We start from the raw sequence: 20,879 nt of genomic DNA on the forward strand, positions 1-20,879 counted from the left end.
GATATACTGTTGATGTGAACGTGCTTTATAGTCACTATGAAAAAACTATTATATTAGATAGGTGAAGTGAAGAAAAAGTGTCATTCACAACTATTCAGTTCTTCAAATTATATAGCTGCGCAACAGTAGATATAAAAAAATAAACTTAAAATTCCGAAAATTGTTTAATCTCGAAGTCTAAGTTCAAGGGAGGTCCAGTTCAATCTACACTTTTGGTCAACATGCGTTACTGGGTTATCCTAGTTTCGGAGAATTCCACACCTCATCAGTAGCCCTGAACACAAGTTAACAAAAAACAGATGAGCTGGATCTATATCATAGTGAAAAGTATCAAATATATTGTTCGTGTGAACGTGCTTCATATTCACTATGGGAAAACCTATACAATGGATAGGTGAAGTGAAGAAAAAGTGTCATTGGCCACTATTCACATTGTTTGACGTTACGTAAGGGGTGTGATTGCACTGAATACTGATCGCTTTTCAAAAGAATATGTAACAACCCTTTCCGATGCAAATATTCATATACTTTAGATTATAAAAATATGTTCAAATTGGGGATTTCGGATTTGCAAATTTGGATATCCCTTGTATTTAATAACATTGGAATACATATATACATATGGAACAACTTCAAGTACCAAGAGCTTCCAGACCTGTACCAGGTTGTAACACAACCGTGGTAAGCAAAGTGTAGCATCTGATAAAATTAAGAATTCATGATCACAAAAGTCAGGGGCAAAAGCTGTACAAGTGTCCCAGACATCAGTGCTAATTAAGTAGGATCTTTGTCTAGAAAAGCGACACAAGTTTCTCGATGACAAATTGGTTCAACCGTCGCATACCTCAAGCAGCTGGAGAAAGAAACGGGTATTCATGTCACAGGACGAGCGCCCACAGATTTCTGTGTGATTGGGCTGTTTAAACGGGCACTTGGAAACCTGCGTCATCGTACACTGTATGGATTATGGAAGGCAAGTAGAGAGGAGTGGTGTGTTTCAGATACGATAGCCTCGCGACGGAGCCTTTACAATGGCAATTACACCGCAGAGTTATTGTCAACATACATTGTCGTTTGGTAATACATGACAGGATGTAGCGACGTGAACTGTAACAACGTGGAGAGGCTCCAAAATCGTTTTGATATAAGATACTCAATCTTTGTATTTGCCATAGTATTGTTGTCTTGTTTCCTTCTCATGTTTGCAAAATTACGCAAGGGTTATCTACGCTAGCCTTTCCTTGTTTTGAACTGAAAGCCTAGACTATAGGATACGCAGATAGTCAATATAACCCACCGCAAACCCTGGGACTACTCTAATCGAATCTTGGAATTTGATCATCACTCCTATAACACACCAATGGCCCATTAGTATGAAGCGCAAGTTTGTAGCATCGTGACGTGAACTATGGACTCTAACCACTAACCACTAGGGTTTGATAAACTGCGACGTATTTAGTGGGTGTCATATACCTTTTATATTGCTGCAACAGACTACTACTTTCCATCGGAACGGACACAGAGAAAGTAAAACATTTGGCAACATACGTCATAGTGAGGCTTGGTCTTACCTTTAAGAAATTTAATGCTACCATCGGCCAATATGCGTGAGAGCTGAGAAAATGGACTGTTTCCATGGTACCATAGATTGTTTTAGTGGTTTTTTAAGAATTACGGATAATGTAATATAACATTTGATCAATCTGTCCTAGGAATTTATGTAAGGTGAGAGTTACCAAAATTTGTTTAAAAATATGCAAGTTAACTAGTTTGCATGAAATAATATTTTTCCTTTGAAACTTCAAGCTAATATTTGGTTTTACAGCCTCAAATGAAATAAATCATTGAAGATAATACATCAAATCAGAACTTAGGTTCATAGCTTTTCAATTAATGTGGTTCCGTGGTTGCAAACAGAGAAAAGTGAGAAAACGGACAGATCTCACAGTTATTTATAATATTTAAGTATTATACTGCATATATACATAAACTTTTAGAAAATATTTTAGTTCTAGTCATCCATACCAACCAACGAGTTCTGGAATTGAAGGAGAAGCTTCTTGGGAAGTGACTTGTTAGAGACAAAGGATAGATCTTAAAGGTTATTTTCACACACGTCTAATTTTGGGTACGAAATGCACAAATTAAGAAGAATGTGTAAAACAAAATATTCAATTTACGCTATTTTTATCACAGATTTTAGCCGTGGCAATGCTAGGTACATAAAATATTCGAAGCTCGAGCCCATAAGCGCTGGAATTTTCGGCGTTTCAGTGTGATATCGATTCTATTCTGATTTTTCAAGACACCAATTGGGGATTCAGGGCCCTATCAAATAGAATCGGGGCGCAGGCACTGTGTGCCAGTGCTTAGCGATCTCTGGATTTTAGGCCTATTGGTACCTAATGTTTCACCGGCTGTATGTTTGTATTGGATTCGTTCATATTAAATGATTTTATGCAAATTATCTAATATGCACTTTTTTTCACAAACACAAAGAGTAGAGCGCCTAGGTCCAATAAATCAAATTTCTTGTGAAATAATATCCAATAATATAAATATTAAATAATACAAATACTAAAATAATACAAGTTACCAAGATATTGGCCTATTTTCTCATCTCGCACAAGCTTGCGGTGATGGCAACATGTTTTTGTTTGTTTGTAATTTCTTACAGTCAAGATTCTAAGCTTAAATTTGATGCCAAATGTTTTACCGCCTAGTTAGATTCTTCATTGAATATACGAACTAGAAGCTTCAGCACAAGTGTTTGTTAATTCTGAAACGATTTCATACCGCATCAGAATCATACACATATTTCTTATTTTATCAGTGTAGTATTCTATGATTATAGCAGGCACAAAATCATGGGGGGGGGGGGGGGGGGAGTCGTAAATGAATAAGAAAATAAAAATTGTTTGACAATCAGTAAAGACGCTTTGAAGTACTATTAAACATTTCACAAATTAAATTGTTTACTGGCTACTACAAAATCGTAAGTCATACAAATAATAAGAATGTTTCGGATAATAAATTAATAATCATAATATAAGATATACAAAAAGTTACAAACAACGTAGTGTTTAAAATTTGTCAAGGAAATGTAGGTTCCTTTCATTTGAGCTAATAAAGTCAGCAGCCACAGCAGTTAACTCCACAAGTCCGTTTCCGTCGTTTGAACATGTTTGACCATGCCGTGATTGAGACGAGCTTGCGTCTCAATCGTCAGCAGATATGTTCTGAGCCTGCGCAATGTAGAGAATGTTCTGTGAGCGGTTGCAGTCGTGACTAGTATTGCTAGATAAATGCGTATTAACTTCCTAACTTCAGAAAGAAGTAGTTTTAGGATGTAGTTGGTATTCGTTTCTTGACAAATTGTATTTATACTTGCGGACACTTTAATAGATGTTTCTTTGTCAAAGACGCCTTCAACTTTAGAACTGTACAAGATCAACTAAACCACAAAGCCCTAATGTCTCTTTCTCTTCACTGAAGTTCCCACCACAGAAGCCTGTAACATAGCATTAGAACTTTACATCAAAGACCCCAACCCACACGTGCACATACAACAACTAAATAGTAACTCTTTTAGAATTAACCACCTCTAAAACTAACTTTATGTTCAACGCCCAACACTATATACAAATAAATGGTTTACTATGGGCAATCCGGAGTAACCTATTCTACCCAACATTTTTATGATACAGATTAAATTTCAAGCCATCAGTTCTGCTTTACACCCACCATTATACTAGTACAGATATGTAGACGATACATTTGCCGGATTCACATCTATAGAACACGTACGTAATTTTTTCAAACACATTAACGCCACACACCCAAATATTAATTTCACCAGTGAATACGAAAAAGATCAACAACAAGCATTTCTAAACACCTATATCACAATAACAAATACACAGTTTAAATAAAAAATCCACAGAAAAATCACTCATACTGGCTTGTACATTCCCTGGAACTCGGCACTAGAAACAAAAACTCAACATACTAGAAAACCTAATAAACACAGCCAGAATACTTTGCTCACCTGACGACCTTAACGAAGAAGTCAATCAAATAAAACAAGACTTAATCACGTGAATAAATATCCCACAAAAGCTGTCGAAAGAATTATTCACAGAAACCGCAATCAACAACATAATCCAAAAGACAATGAAACAACTAACAACGAAACACAACACTGCTGTATACAGTACATTCCAGATATCAGCTACAAATTAACTAACGTTTGGAAAAAAAACTCATAATGAAACATAACATTTCAGTAAACACTAAATTATTTCAACAAAACCAGGTACAAAATTAAAATCTATACTATGTAAAACTACTCTGGCAATGCAACAGCTGCCATGATTTCTATATAGGAGGAACAAGCCGAAAAATAGAAACCAGATTCAATGAACAGCAAAAATTACTCTTCATTGTTTTTGAACATTTTATCTCAAATAACCACAGTATAACCATAGAAAACACTGACATATTAAGTAAAGAAACCAAAGCAAACAAACGGAAAATTAAAGAAGCTCTTCTAATACAAGAATCCACATTAAACCAGCACCAAAGAACAGTTTTATATCCGTACTAATTATTCTTTAATGTTAACTACCATATAATAGGTTAAATATTTACAACGACACGTAATCAATAACGGTCATTCTTTCAAATCTCATTCTTAACCTGATGATGACCTAAGGAGGTACGAAAGTGTTGTTTATTTGTTTTGGGTCGTTTTTACATAAAAGTTCTCTATACCCACTATCAGCCGTCTCTACTATATATATATATATATATATATTATTTACTTCAAGTGGGTTACTCATCATCATGAAAGAATTATCAACATGGGTTTTTGCACCATTGCCAAACTTGATGAGAAGGGATCCAATGTGAATATTATTTCTTAGATAGCTGTTTTTAAACACAAAAATAGTAGATAAACTAGTTTTCTGAGTCTACACACTGAAATCTTACACTCTAAATGAATAAACATTTTCTGTTTTGTTGACAGAGATATATCATATTTCATTACTTACATGGTAGAACACTTGGATATATTGTTGGTATACTGTAAAATCCTTAATTATTTTCAGGATCATCGCATCATGAGACAGAGAAATCTATGTTTACACATATCACCTCTTTTGAATAAAATGTTTCTCATTTCTAATATTTACAATGAACATTAACATTAATCTTTCTCGGATGTTGATGTTTTGTGAATACATGTTTAGAATTTATCTTATTTAGAATTTGTGATTTTACTTACGTACATTATTGAATAGTAGTATTTCTAATGAAACTTACCACTGGGAATGTGTTTATCACGAGAGAGGTATTCCAGAGTGGAAAGTTAAAGATTTCCATGTTGTTTATGTAACAAGGCAGAGACTTGTGAACAAATGTACAAAAAAAATACTTGTATGGAAGTTAATCTAACCTTGGCAATCCAGATTTATATAATTCAAACATGTTTCAGTTTGTATTATTTGTAAATATCAAATGTTATCGACTTATTAACTTGTCAGAAGAAATTAGAATTTCAATTTTGTTTTAGTTTAAAAGCGGTTAACTTTACTTTGTCCTATTTACCCGGAAAAATTAACAAGTCATTTCGATATTTAATATAGTTTGTACTTCTTATTACAGTTATACACTATGTTAAGAATAAAGGCTATGTTGAAAAGTTCCAGTGCAAAGCATAATTATTAAATGTGTTAATGACATGAGAACAAAAAGCATTTTCCCAATGTGTGAATTAAAGTCACAAGTACTAATACTGAAATATACAAGCTTATGTATATGACTGATATTAGATCAGAACTTAGTTTGTCAAATTACGCTGTTACACGGATATCAAGTAGCTGATATTGTAACATGCATTTAATAAGTTATGTACCACTATGCACTTGTCAAAATTGCATGCTTTTTGTGCAGAATGATAGAACATGAATAACATCTAACTTGATCGACTTCATTTGGTTTGACTCAACCGACAGCACCATCAAGTCATTGAGACACTGCTCTGCCACGGTGCTACGCGGCTCTTGACAAGCTTCAATGCAGAGAAGAATGCGCTTGCAAGAGCAAGCTATAACTAGTAGTTACATTCAAACGATATAGAGAGCGCGGAAATAATGCTGTAGTGACAATACATTCAGTGTTGTACACTTATTTACCATCAAAAGATTATTTTAACAATGATAACAAAACTATTGTAAAAATGTCTCCATTCTCTTTTATTATTTAATATAAAAATTAGTTAACTGTAACTTAAGGAAAACCGTGTGATAATATGTGATAACATTAACTTTAACTTATTCCTGTTACTACAGCGAATTTTACTAAATTTTCGTAAATCTTATAACAACAGAATGATAACAAATCTGACTGGAAATCTTCACATACATATTCATTAAAATTGGCTGCTCAAGAGGTAAGTATTAGATTCTGATACTTCCAATGCAGCTACTTTCCATAGAGCAGTTAAAAATAATCATTCAACTGGTTGCAATTTGACTAACTAGTATCTAGTCTCGTGTAATATTTAGCATTCAAACATTACTGGAATTTGACTCTTTTAGTTTCAAGGCAACATTGTGTTCAGGTTTTGGACACACTCTACAAATAGACAAGCTCTCGCCTTCCAGTAGGAAAGTTCATTTGTATTTGCATGCTACCCACCATAGTTGATATTGTACAGTAAAATGTATCCATGAAAAGTTGTGATTCAACCTGCAATTATACCTTCCAGCTTGATAAAGTTCATCAGCCACTTCAGTTATACATGATTCACTCTACCATTAAGTTCGCTACCACATGAATAGTGGAAAAAATGGCGTTTGTATGCCACAACTGCAATCAGTTCTTTCTTCGTTATTCAGTAGTGGCATTCAGCTTGCAGAATGTATAACACACTTCACACTATCATGCATTTATGATAACTTTGTTCGTGATTCAGTATTGGTTTCCAGGATGAATGGATTGTCTCGCCTCAGATAAGCTAACAATGGTACATTACCAAGGCACACTTTACTAACTGAAATCACTCTGCGCTGTCCTCGGACCACATAAAATGAGATATAACTTTATTTGATACCAAAAGTCAGGCTGCTATAGTAGAAATGTTGGCTAGAAAGACTCTATGTCGCAAAGTCAAAGAAGATTTAGACTTTATTCTTATTCATAGGTTTGAGCCAATCTATCACTACTTTTATCTTAAGGATTGTAAAGCTTTCATCCCTACTTACTGTATGTACGACAAACTCGATGTGTATTTCAATGAGAGAACTTTTCTTTGGCTTCAGCTTCTGGCCTAATGTAAACATTAAAATACAATGCCTAGGTTTCTAATGGCAACCCAAAATATGCGACCAAGCATCAATACATCATTGATATAAAGTATTAGAAATAATTATCCACATCATCTTGGATTATGCACTACTGTTGATCAGTATGGTTGATATGCAGCTAGATAAGATTGTTTTGTTTTTTGTTGAATTACGCGTAAAGCCATCTCGAGGGCTGTCTTCACTAGCAGTCCTTAATTTAGAAGTGATAGATACTTCAGTCAACGTCATTCAGCCTTATTATACCTCATAAGCCACAGCATCATTGCACAGTACCATCAGAACTTACAAGCAACATTCTTCACTATGGCATTGTATTGTAAAGGGCATGCAATCCATCACTGAGCCGCTGCCTTGACCCAACAGACACCGACCAGTTAGTGGATTGATTGCCTAAGAAGTACCTCAAGACACAGTCATGGGTGGACAGGTACTATATAGCTTCCACTTAGATAGTCAGGCCTCAGATGCTCCCGTGTGGAATAAATGTAAGGGGCCACTGCGATCTGTGGAATTCAGCCTAGACAAACAATTTGTAGATTGGGCAGAAAGTAAAGCAGAAAGAGCCTGTCAGCATCTTTATAAATACTACATTAAACTTGTCATCATAGCCACAGATGTTCTTACACCGCAGATGAAAAAAAAATAGCTGTTGGGTATTCATAATCTTATGGAACAACAACATTCTGCTTTCAAGCTCCAACAAGTTGCACAATGAAAGAGTTGGAAGTCATAAAGCAAGCTCTCCTATCTATCATCGACTGTCTCACAAGCAGTGTTGCATAAAAATCAAAGTGATTGGTTTCCGAGTGGATGGCAAAGAACAAAGCAATAGGGATAACGCTAAATGAGAAAGCTAAAAAGCTAGGAAAAGAAGCCCTTATACCAAATTTGGCACAACTCTACTGGCAGGATATCGACCTCCTATGCAGTAGTAAGGTATAAAGGGTAATCTGGGAAGACCTTCATTGACAATAAAAGGGAATGATACTGCTGGAAAACAAAGTACTGTATGGTGTAGCTTGGAAGAGCAAAAGGTAGGGGATCATCAGAACAATAAATAGCCAGAAGGCCACTGGTAACATTAGTAAAGAAACTATATTCTACCTCCTACAAAGAAGCTGGCCTCCACATGAGGGAGCAGTAAATGTTAGCATAATGCCTAGGATTGTCATCTGGTACTTAACTTCTCTATTATCTATTTTTCTGGGGAAGGCTTGTTCTTCTCATCAGACTATCTTCTCCAACAAATATTTTGATAAACACTTTTAGTAGTTGTTATAGTTTTTTCTGGTCGAAAGTACACGCTTTTCCACTACTGACCTCAAATATACTAGCAACATATATTTGCATGTTGAATTTAAGTAATAGAAACCATATTGCTAATTTTGGAGACTTTTCTTTTACACATTGTACCAACAATTATTCTAACCAATAACTTTACTTACTTTTGACGAGATATCTGTCTTAGGAAGCATGAATAAATTTGTTGAAAGAAAACAGTGCCTGAGATATCACTTCTGTCAAAATTTTAACTGTTGATGCATTTGAAATTGTGACTGTAAAACACCAAAAAACATTACTTGTGTGTTAGACGAAATCATAATATTTTTACATCCTGAAATAATATTTGAATCGACATTTTGTTATGTCATCATAGAATTGCAGTCCTTTAGGTGTACAGGCGATTTATGTAAAACATCTAAATTTAAAACTTACAATTCTGATTGCACAGAGAGGGGAACTATGTCAAAAATGTCAAAAAGTCTATAGTTTAGCAAGCATGTCCTTCCTTGCTCTCTCTCCATGGAACAGGATGTCTCACAGTTTACACCGATAAGAAAGATGGAGCAGCAGGTTAAGAGAATCTCTTCTGCTATAATGATGTTCATCAGGTTGAACCAGACTTCTATACGGTGTCTGTTGGGTGGAAATGTATGTTACAGAGTCCTGTAATGTAGCATTGACAAATGTAGGAGCTGAGACTCTAGCAAAGCCACACTGCAGCTATTGCTGCAAATTTCGTTTGCTTTGTTCTGGCAACTTATTTAAGGCTGTCACTTCATACTTTGGCATAACTTCAGTAAGAGATAATGTATCTAATGGCCTAGGGTTATCACATAAACTCACTAGAAAGTACTTTCATAAATTAATCAGCCAAACTATTTTCTCATTCTGCTTTCACAATACTAAGGTTTGATTCATATGGTAAGTACTGCAATTTATTGGTGTATGCAGCTAAGTTTTCAAGTCTTAAATTCTGGCTGTTAGGTGGATCTATTCTCTAATGGGTCAATGCACCAATACAAATCTGATACAGTGAACTCACAGCTAAAAAGTTGGTCACTACTCTATGTAATCAAGTTTTGGACCTCTTAAACGTAGTAGTCAACACTACAACATTTGATCCTAGGTCCAAAAATTCCAAGGTTACCCACTGAAGCTACTTAACAAAGTGATATAAACCTGACTTTGCTAAACCCCTATTTGATAAAAGCATGAGCCGTTTCACTCCCCACTTTCTCTCCATTTTAGCAGAGGGAAGGATCCATCTCTAATATCATTCAATGTAATAACTGCAGAGCAAATGTCAACCCATTCCGAAAAGCAGGAAGTTGCAAATATTGTTAAGCATCAAATTTCCTCTCTGTTTACTTGAGTAACTCAGCACCATGGCAGTGGTGTCACTATTCGAGGCTACTCAAACACTTATTGGCTTGTGGCTTTGCCAGAAAGCTCCATGCTGGTCTTGTATGGTACATGATGTCTACTATGTTTTCAGGAGGCGAGTAGGGTGAGGCTGGAAAGCGTTTCTGCCCAATACTAAGTCTTATTATATTTAGCCTTGTTATACTTGCTAAAGTACTTGAGGACACTTAGCAATCTTTCAGAGTCGTATTTTGATCAATACCTTCCAAGGAGTGCAAAAGAGAAATAGTTTTGAAGTACCAGAAACATTTGATCAACTACCGTTTTCACAGTAACCAAATACTTACAAACAGTACCAAAATGCCACCGCAATTGAAGTAAGCTGTGGTATTCCAAGAGTAAACCAAGCTCACAGTTACGTGGTCTTTTCAATAACAAGTGCTTCGTAAATTTAACCGATTGCTCTGTTTAAAATTAACTACATATAACTGTCGCTAGTGTATTTCAACATTTGACTACCTGAAATTGGGAAGAAAAGGATGTTAGGAGGATTACATAATGGTGAACAGTCTCATTAAGTATACCAATAAAGACTAGAGCTAGAATTTTCTCCACAGATAAAGTATAGGACATTATAGAGCTTTTTGACATTATAGTTTCTGATACTAAGGACCATTTTCTTTTTGTAGTGCATGTAGGAGCGAATGGTGATGAAATTATAAATCAGAAGAGCTGCTTCAAAAAGTATAAATTATTCTATCAGAGGTTTAGAGATAGAAATACATGTAGAGTCATTTCGGAAGTGTTCCCTCGGGCTCGATATAGGAATGAATTACTTAGGATCTAAGGTTTAAACCAAATATTAATAGGTATGTGCTTAGAGTAACAGCTGGGCTGATAGAACTTATATGATAGTTTCCAAAGTAAAGGTGAATTATATGGTACAGATGGGTATCTTGAACAGCTTAGGTAGCAGAATATTTGGGGAAACTTTAAAGATATTCATTATAGAGAGTTTAAACTAAATTTGCATAGGAATGGGAAAGACTGATAAATTGGGAATAACAAAATGACAATGTAGATAGACAAAGAGGAGAATAGTAAAATAAGATATAGAGCACATAAAGTTAGAGATAGCAGTTTTAAAGATAAGTGAACCAGATTTACACATACAAATCATAGATTCAAGAATAAGTTTAGTTGCTATTATTCTGATGTGAGGAATATTAAGTACAAAATCGATTAATTCAAGACTCTTGGCGAAGTTTAAGACTATTACAATAGCCAGGCGTTCACACGATAATGATTGTTGTTCTAACAAGTGCTTGTGCATATAATGTTTCAACCACTACTGTATTTTGTAATCCAGCCAGCCTTATGAGCTCTGACATTGAGCGAAAAGATTCATTGGCAATGGATATGTCAGAAATAGTGTGATTGAAATATTATTATACACTCTTCTTCAAAGTATATCTGTAAGAGACTGAATAAAGAAAGTAGTGTTATAAAATACAATAAGTCTGAAAATAGTGTCTTAATATTGTCATAATAGCGTTTCTACCATAATGCTTAAAATATTTAACCCTTTTTAAGTTTTATTGTTCTTTGCAAGCTTAAACTGATGCCCTCGTTCAGTTTCTAGCTGTCTATGATTTTAAAGTGCTATTGACCTTTTTTGATGTGAACGATTTAACGTATTTCCAAAAAAAATTGTTTTTAAGTTTCAATTAAGTCTAGGATTTTTCATTTTATATATAAAGAATGATATATATATTATACACAACCGTTTCTGTGTACATAATTGACAACAAACGTTTAACGCATTTGTCCTTTCGAAAATAATATCTAATAAAACTCAAATAAATTTTCTCCCTGCATTCTTAAAATGAATTTGCCCTTAGATCTTTCAAACGTCTTTGAGGCAATGTTAATTATATAATGATATTTTTCACTTACTTAAGTAAGTGAAAACATAGCATTATATAATTACAACGCTATTTTTCTCCGGGGTTAGATAACCCGCGATAGACAAAACATAGATGACCCATTTCTTAGCCCTGTGCTAAAAGAACAAAAACAATAACAGTTGTTTAACAACGTAAATTCGTACAGACTAGTTTATTTCATAAATGCATTGTATCTCATACGATTTTTCCGTTTGTTATTGTTGACATAAATCAAACTTATTTATATGTTGTTATTTTGTAAATATTAATATTTTGTCATACTTACAGGACAGAAAAGTTTTGAAGAGAAGTTCTTACACGAGGATCATCGCAATTGGCGGTTTTTTCTTATCCATACCCATATTTTTCACTGGTAGGTTCATGGATCAAAAGTATCATAATTTTTAGTGTATCGTATTCTAAAGATATTTTTGGTTATTATATTTCGTTTATTATTATCATTATTTCATATATATATATCTATATCAGTATTTATAATTTGTCACGATCACAAGCCATTAATTGTCTCCAGACATACATAATCGATGGTTTTCGTTTTTTCTCTAAATATCTCACAAAGTATGGTTATTGTGGAATTCTTTCACTTAAAATTCTCCTCAACAATTTTCCACTGAATTCAATGTTCGTGATCATCTTTCAACATCATCATATGCTTCTTTATTTTCAGCGAGGCACAGCGCAGATAGCCTACTCTGTACTCTGTAGCTTTGCGTTAAACTAAGTTTTTCTAAAGCGAGAAATCATGATAAGTCTTCATGGCTACTTTTAACTTTCTTTATTTTTTCTATTAAGGAAAAATCCTTAGAATTAATGATATGTTTTCCAAAGCTGTAATATTATTATTTTTAATGAATGTAGGACATAAGCCGAATTAATCATTACTTTATATGGTTAGCTGAAATAAAGCAAATGTTAACTGAAAACTAGAAGGATGTAACATCAATAAACTATTTGTCCTACATTATTTATTCTTGAATCTATAAGTATTGCGATATATGATTTCAAGTATTTTTAAACGAAAAAAAAACTGTAAAGATTAAGTCACTTCTAGTATTCGCCTTTTTGTTTATACGTATCAGGTGTTTTCCTCGACATAATTAAATGAGTTACACGTACAGCTAAACTGTACCTTTTAGAAAACTGACTTTTGTTTACTTGTTGTTAATCGCAAAGTTACACAATATGCTATCTGTGCTCTGTCCATTGCAAGTATCAAAACCCGAATTTTAGCACTATAAGTTCCCAGACGTACCTCTGAGCCACTGAGAAGCTTAAAACTGAACACTAATGTAGTTTTCATTGATTAGTCTATAGATATTTTTCTGTCTTTTGGTACAGACACGTAGTTATATATTTAACCCTTCAATTAAAAAAAAAAAGAATTGAAAAGAGAGAGAAATTATTTTACACATTCCTTACGATTGTATTTCTGTACACAACTTTTTATTGAAAACTACTTAATGAATTTCAAGTAAGTGCAAAAAAACTAAACATATTCATGTGAAACGAAATCAAAAGTCAGTGCCACGTCAAACATCAATGATTGGCCTTAAGAAAATTAAGATAACAGAATGTTTAAAATCATCAATGATTTGAACACGAAACGTAAGGATTACACACAATCAAGCTCTATTTAGGGTTATGAGTATAGTTTTCCTTTTATGGACTTGATCTTGATAATGTCTGCTCTCCACCGGAAACATACTGCACTTGCATTTCTAAGTAATATAATGCTATTAATGAGTTATCATTTACATATTCTTTCTTGCAGGTGTGATATTATTCACATTTATTCACTTTCACAAAGTCCCAGCCATAATTACTAGTGTAGTGATAGGCTTAGGAATTGTGTTCTGTGGTGCAGCGTCTATACAGCGTATTTATTTGTGGCAAAGGGAGAAGACTCGGACAAGCAACGAAAAAGTAGAAATTAGGTTAAGCCAGCCCAAGGAATCAGGATTAGTAGGACCTGACGTCACTGCCCATAATATGGAACTATCTACTCTAGTCTAACAACGGATTCATCCTACCAAACTTCAAACTGTAACATGTTGATGAGCATAATTAAAAAGACAGTCTTCGAAGTTACACCAAAGTAGAAAGTTGACATAACTGTTCTCAATATTTTGGACAACATTAAATGTCAATAGATGACAAGAGTTTTTTTGTTGGTGTCAAGCCCCATCGATGACGCCACGGAATCTTTGAGAATATCATCCTTAGCCAGTGGAATACCTTTATTATAATTATTATCTTTATTCATAACTTAATTGCTTACACAGACTTTACATGTAGCTGATGACAGCCATAAAATTTTGAAATTACCGTGTTGTGACAAATATTCTTATTTTCTCAACCGGTGGAGAAAAAGAAAAGAAAACTGTCAACTCTAATTTAGCCCTGTTACAAAATTAAAAAAAAAAAGAGAAACTAACCAAATCTATAGGTTTTATAATAATTTCAGTTTATTTTACAGATGATTTTTATGTATGTTACTTATCTCCAGAAAACTTATAGATAAAATTAGCTTGGAAAGATATATGCTTGGTATAACATTAGACCTCAAATAGCAAAGTTGAAGTTTGATTTTGTACTTAGTTCTAGTTAAGTATAATTATAAGAGCATAATCCATTAAAATATATTTTATTTTCAAAGAGTGGGCTCCATATGCGTACAAAATAAGGAAAAAATAATGCTTTTGAGACTATACAAAAAAAAAATTGTTTGTTTGTTTTAAACTATGCACAAAGCTACACAATGGGCTATCTGTGCTCTGCCCACCACGGGTATCGAAACCCGGTTTCTAGCGTTATAAGTCCGCAGACATACTGCTGTGCTACTGGAGGGCATACAAAAAGAAAAAAAGAAATTAACCGTCTATATTTCTACACGTGGGACAAAACTTAATTTTCTAAGAAACAACTATGCATTTTTTAAATTTTCTTTACGTTTTTAAACTGTATATTTCGTTTATAGTAAAATACTTGAGTACATTATATAAGTGCAAAGGAAATGATACATTGAAACACTGTTGGTGTGAAATTTATGAAAATATGATGTAGTTGCCCTTATTACTCTTGAATTATAAAACGATATAACAATTCCAAAACGAAGCAGTACACAATTTAAAAACTCCTGCAAAGAAGGTTCTATACCAAAATTTAAACAAGCATATAATATCAGTAATTTTATAATTACTCTAAAAACGCATTATATTGGCATGTAAGCATGTGTGTCGAAATGATTTAAAAATTTCTGTAGTTTTATTAGAAACTTCTGGTATAAAATTTATTATTTGTAGTTTTATATTTTCAAAATAACAATGCAATGTTATTGTTTGACGAAATATGTCTCATATCGCTTACTGAAACTTATTGGTCTCTTAGTAATTTCATCCACTTCTGTACATTAGTTTGTTTATAATATTACACAGCTAATAATTCAAATAGTGTTCCTTATCTATAGCAAATTCTGAATATTTTGAACTGTTATATAAAGATACTTTTTTCATGGCATTCTTATTTCACTCACAAATATTCGGTCGCGGTAACAACTGCAGACTATTAACTACTTCACAGTCGATAAATGGATGATTATGTTAATATTATATATTATCCATACAAATATTTTCAATTTGTTTCGAAATTATATCAAATGGCACGTGTACTCGATACTTTGCAGTTAGTTTTTGTGCTGTTTTGGATAGAGTAAAACTGTATTTTGTTGTCTTTGCTGGAATTTCGGAAATCTATAAAATCGTTGTACTGTAAGAAAAAAACTAGATAAAAAGGATACTAATTCTTAAATAATTTGAGTGAGAAGTAGAATACCGGAAAACGAAGAGGTAACTAAAATAAAATAAGGAATATTATTTGGCAACTTAATTTACTTTGCCAAACTGAAAATTCAGCACTTTTTAACAATTTTTCAAAAACAATGGTTACAGTAGATAAAGAACAAGAACAAAATGATTTATGGCCAAAACAATAGTAACATCAAAAATTGCTACAAAGTTATACTATAGAATATAATATGACATATTTATATTATTATATTTTGTAATGATCAAATTAAGCACTAAAATTTCTTTTGTGATCAAACCTCGCAGGTCTTCAACTCCTTAACTGACAATAGCCTTGCAGCATAGTTTCCACTGTAACAGACTCTGACGAAAGGCTGTCATGTTCAAAGCACACTTCTCCTCTCAATAGCTTTCCCAAATCCATCTATTGCACGAGGATGTACCAGCGCCCGTTTCAACCACTAGATTCCACAAAACTCCATAGGCACTGCGTCCAGTGGCTTGATTTGTATGTCTTCATATGGAATAACAGGAATACTAATTTCATTCTCCATCTGTTTTAAGATTGCAATGGTTGAGCTGATTTAGTGTGGAAGCAATCTATTTTGCTTTTCCAGGTGGAGATCCTTCTTGATTGTGTCGCATACTGTTACCTCATACATGTGGATGATTTTTGCCACTGACCTGTTACAAGAACTACACTTTGCTTACCATGACTAGAGTATGACTTATTGCAGGTCTCTTTCTGGATGGTCCTAGTGATCTAAGTTTATCCATATTATTTTGTTTCCCAGTGTATTAAGTACAAGGTATATCCCCGATCTGAATACACAGTGTATTAATATTATTTGTTGAAAATAGTTGTAGCAAATATTTCCTTATAGCGATCAAATGTTGGTGGAATCACACTTCCTACAAATGCCAAACAATGTTAAAGTAGTTTGATACATTTTTATCCCACTCCAACTTTGTATTATCTGTATTTCTCACTTTACTTACTAATTTACAGGTTCCATATCATTCTAGTATAATGTAACCCCTCTCTGTACAAGAAAACAACAAACATTTAATAAATAACGTGGACAAATAGGGTGATTAGAGAGTGATAGAATGAAAATGATGAATCAAGTTCACTGCAAACAGACACAATATTATGAGGTGGAGCACCAAGCATATTGCTGTTATTCAGTAGATCTTTAAGATAAGGCACAATATAATGATCCAATACCATGTACAGAATTAGAATGTTCAAGTCTGCAGAGACTCGGAAGAGGATGAAGACCTCCCTGAATGTTAACAGTTTCTCAGATGCACAATGGTTGACATTTTTGTATCATATACCTGTCTGTAGCATTATTTGATTATAATGGTGATGTGAAACAGGTCAACAAACTAGTATTTAATGGAATGATGAAGGAGGAGGAATTGGGCCATTTCCTTAAGCAGTTTAAGGAAGTAACTACACAAAATGAGTTGCCTTAGGACAGGTGGTGCACGCTTGATGCCTAAAACATCTTGATGAGGACCAGCTCAATAACTTAGACACATTTGCTAATAAGTTAAGTCACACATTTAAATTTCGTGGAGAATCGAATGATCCATAGAGTTAAGTCCACACTAGAAGGTAAAGTCTCCATAAAACACTGATTTAAGAAGACTGCATGGGGAAGATTTCTCGTACATGTATTCTGGTGATTATGAAGCGAATCCACATAGGTTTCAATCAGAGAATCATGTTTCTGATGAAGACAGTTTCTGTTTTCTGACACAATTGAAAAGGGCCGCATTAAACTATATGCTAGAGCAGAGTCTTAAAATCATCAACAGCAACTGAAGCTGTAAACTTGGATTCTGTTTCAAAACGAAAGCTAGTGTCTGTGATATCCTGAAGACGCAATTGTTATGTCAGTTATGACATATAGCAAAAGATGTCTTGGTGCAACCACGATGTAATGAAATGGGACAATAAGGCTTCTAAGGCTGAGATGCTATTGTTGCATATAAAATGGAAAGGCAGTATGAGACAGTCCTCTCTATATTTAGTCCGGATCCGGATAACTTTGAAGCATTTTTTATAATGGGCAGATAGTTTGGTTTGGCTTAATAATTCTGTAAAATGCGATCGGATTTGTACCAAATTTTTTGGGCACATTAAGGTTGAGACTCCTCATTACACTAAAATTAATAATCCTGATCATTGATCAGTCTCGATCTGAGAAAGATTTTCTGACTTTTCGAAGGTGAAGTTTGACGTTATCCAATATAAACGCATGCAATCTTTCTAATTGCTCTTGTCTGTTATGGTTTAATGTAAATGTCTATATCTCAGATTCAAAAATTCATAGTTTAGTTAAGTATGTAATCAAAGTTCTTTTTCTGTATTTTTTTTTCTCTATAAGCTAATATAACTTCATATTCAATAAAGATTTGCGATGAGATTGGGAAACAAAATGATAAAAGCTTAGCTTGGTGACATGCTGCTAGAAGAAAAAGATGTCTGTGAACAACTTATACCACAACGTTTTTAAAGTTTGCTTCGTCATTTTATACTTTATTTGAATTATAATGCTGCAATATGATTAATCCGAATGATTCATTTCCTCTAGTTAGTTTGCTATATTACTGCCTGAATGCCAAGCTGATACAAAATCGCTAAAGCATGAAGTAGCTGATATCAAATGACAGCTATGTACTATGTGATTTCCCTTATCCAGTCAGCAATACAGCGAAAGTGTCATCATGTTCCAGTACTGATTTCACAGAATCTCTCAGTTTCTCTTTGGAAACAAATGTTGTTTTTTTTTATCAGTTAACTTAATGGTTTGTTTGTTTGTAATTAAGCACAAAGCTATACAAGGGGCTATCTGTGCTCTGCCCACCACGGGTATCGAAACCCGGTTTCTAGCGTTGTAAGTCCGCAGACATACCGCTGTGCCACTGGGGGCTAACTTAATGGAACTGTCAATATAAACGTTTTTCGTTTGTAAGCAAGAGTGGAAGCATAAATAAATACCGGAATCTAGGTGTGCTCATATTCAGTTATATGTACAGCAGAGACGGCTGGTATGGATATTAAAAATTTTAATTCAAATAAAGTACAAGAAGAGAGTTTAAGTCACACTTAAACGTTCTTAGGTTATATTCAGCTTTGTTAACCTCAAGGTGACCTAAGAAGATCGAAACGTTGTTCTTATACTTTATTTAAATTAAAGTTTTTAATACCTATACCAGCCGTCTCTGCTATACATTTTTACTTCAAGTGGGTTTCTCGTCATCAAGAATTCAGTAACATGTATTTACTGAGTAGCTGTCTGATTCAGACAGCGAATGTTTTAAATGGAATTTTTTCAAGCCCTTCATCACCATAGTAAAATATAGAGCACTGAATTATCTGACATACATTGTGATAGGGAAAAAATGCTTTTCATGGAAAGAATTAGGTAGGCTTAGTTAAATTATTTTGCAGGCTCAGGTAAGTCCTTTTGTACTCAATCTTATCAAGGTTCATTACATAAACAATGCCACTGTGTTAGGCATTGTTTACATCAAGCCTTTTTAATATAAGTACAGTGTCTTGCGAAAGTCTTTACCCTCCTGTTCTGGTAATCAATTTTAGTTATATTCTTGTGAAAGACAAAACTAAAATGGCTAGAAATATTTATCATATTGTTACGTATCTCGTCGTTTGTTAATTTTCGGTATAAATTCTTCCCGAGGAACTTCAGCAACACAAGTCCTTTCTTAAATAAAACTAGTTTATTTTTTCTCAATACAACTTTGCAATACACAGAATTTCTACAGTGACTTTAACTTAAACACATGCTATAATTCACACACTGTACTTATGGTCACTACCACTCACTTGACTCAATTATCTGTCTCTATCTCCATCTATCTGCAAGTATATCTCCGTTTTATTTGCCGGGCTTATATACAAAAATAGAGGGCGTCTGGCAAACACTAGAGTTGCCAGGAACAGTCATGATCCTTCTAGAAACTCATGACGTGTTTCCAGCGTCACGTGACTTCCGCTGTCGTAACAATATTAATCTCAGACCCATTTCTAAAGATTACAAAGAACAAATGGTACATTGTTTCTCACTTTAGTGGTATAACTCAAAAAACTTGAAAACACATATTCCAAAAGTCTTCACCCCTAGCATGATTATGCAGTTAATATTTGGTTGAAGCTTCTTTGGCAGTCATAACAGCAGAAAGTCGTTTTGGATAACCTTCCGTAATCCTTCTAGAAACTCGTGACGTGTTACCAGCGTCACGTGACTTCCGCTGTCGTAACACTACCCCTTTCATAGTATTGTTCGTCCCGAACAATAGACACTTACATTAACCCAATAGATAATTAACAATAACTTGATTAAATATACAATATTTACAAACACAAAATTAAAATACAACAAAGTCTCCTAATTTCACAGAATGTATCTTCTTCTGTACTAACCTCAATCTCGTTGGCTTCTGCTTCACGTGGGGTTCATCTGCTCCATCAGGAAACGTCCTATTATCAGTAACAGTCACATCAGTGGTAGTAACTTCATCAAGCTCTTCACTGTTTCCATTCTCTAAATTGGGTTGAGTTTCTTCTTCGACAGTGGCTTTTTCAGGTGACACGTCTTTAGCAGCATCATTTGTTCCATTGTTCCCTTCATTACAACTGAAATGTCCTGGACCATGATAACGCCAAAGCCTATTGGCATGCAGCACTTTTGGTTTACCTCGCCGACCACATTTTATTTGGAAAGCCACATCTGAGAGACAATCCATTATGTCATATGGCCCTTCCCATGAAGAAGACAACTAAGGAGACTTCCCTTTGCTCTTCCTGGGATTATACAACCACACCTTGTCTCCTGGTACAAAGCTGACTTCAGTAGATCTCTTATCATAACATAGCTTTATGGAATCAGCAGACGTTTTCAAGTTTGAACGCACTTGATGGTGAATATCATCCATCCTTTCGGTTAACACTTTTACGAACTCTGACACTTTCATTGTCATTTTCTACCATCCCATCAGACTGTGGGTGGAGTGGCGTGGTCCTGGTCTTTCGTATGCCAAACAACTTGCAGCATTCT

At 34.2% G+C, this 20,879-nt stretch overlaps 1 protein-coding gene across 1 annotated transcript in view; it reads left to right on the forward strand.

Annotated features, from left to right (window-relative positions):
* Positions 1-12,330, forward strand: part of LOC106466249 — a 22,687-nt gene extending 10,357 nt beyond the window's left edge. The window contains exon 2 of the mRNA XM_013926506.1: positions 12,251-12,330. Within this exon, the coding sequence (XP_013781960.1) occupies positions 12,251-12,266 (16 nt within the window). The 3' untranslated portion in view covers positions 12,267-12,330. The remainder of the gene's footprint in view (positions 1-12,250) is intronic.
* The last annotated feature ends 8,549 nt before the right edge of the window (positions 12,331-20,879 follow it).

Source organism: Limulus polyphemus, unplaced genomic scaffold (assembly GCF_000517525.1).
Source record: "Limulus polyphemus unplaced genomic scaffold, Limulus_polyphemus-2.1.2 Scaffold2205, whole genome shotgun sequence".
In the NCBI taxonomy this organism is placed as follows: Eukaryota; Metazoa; Arthropoda; class Merostomata; order Xiphosura; family Limulidae; genus Limulus; species Limulus polyphemus.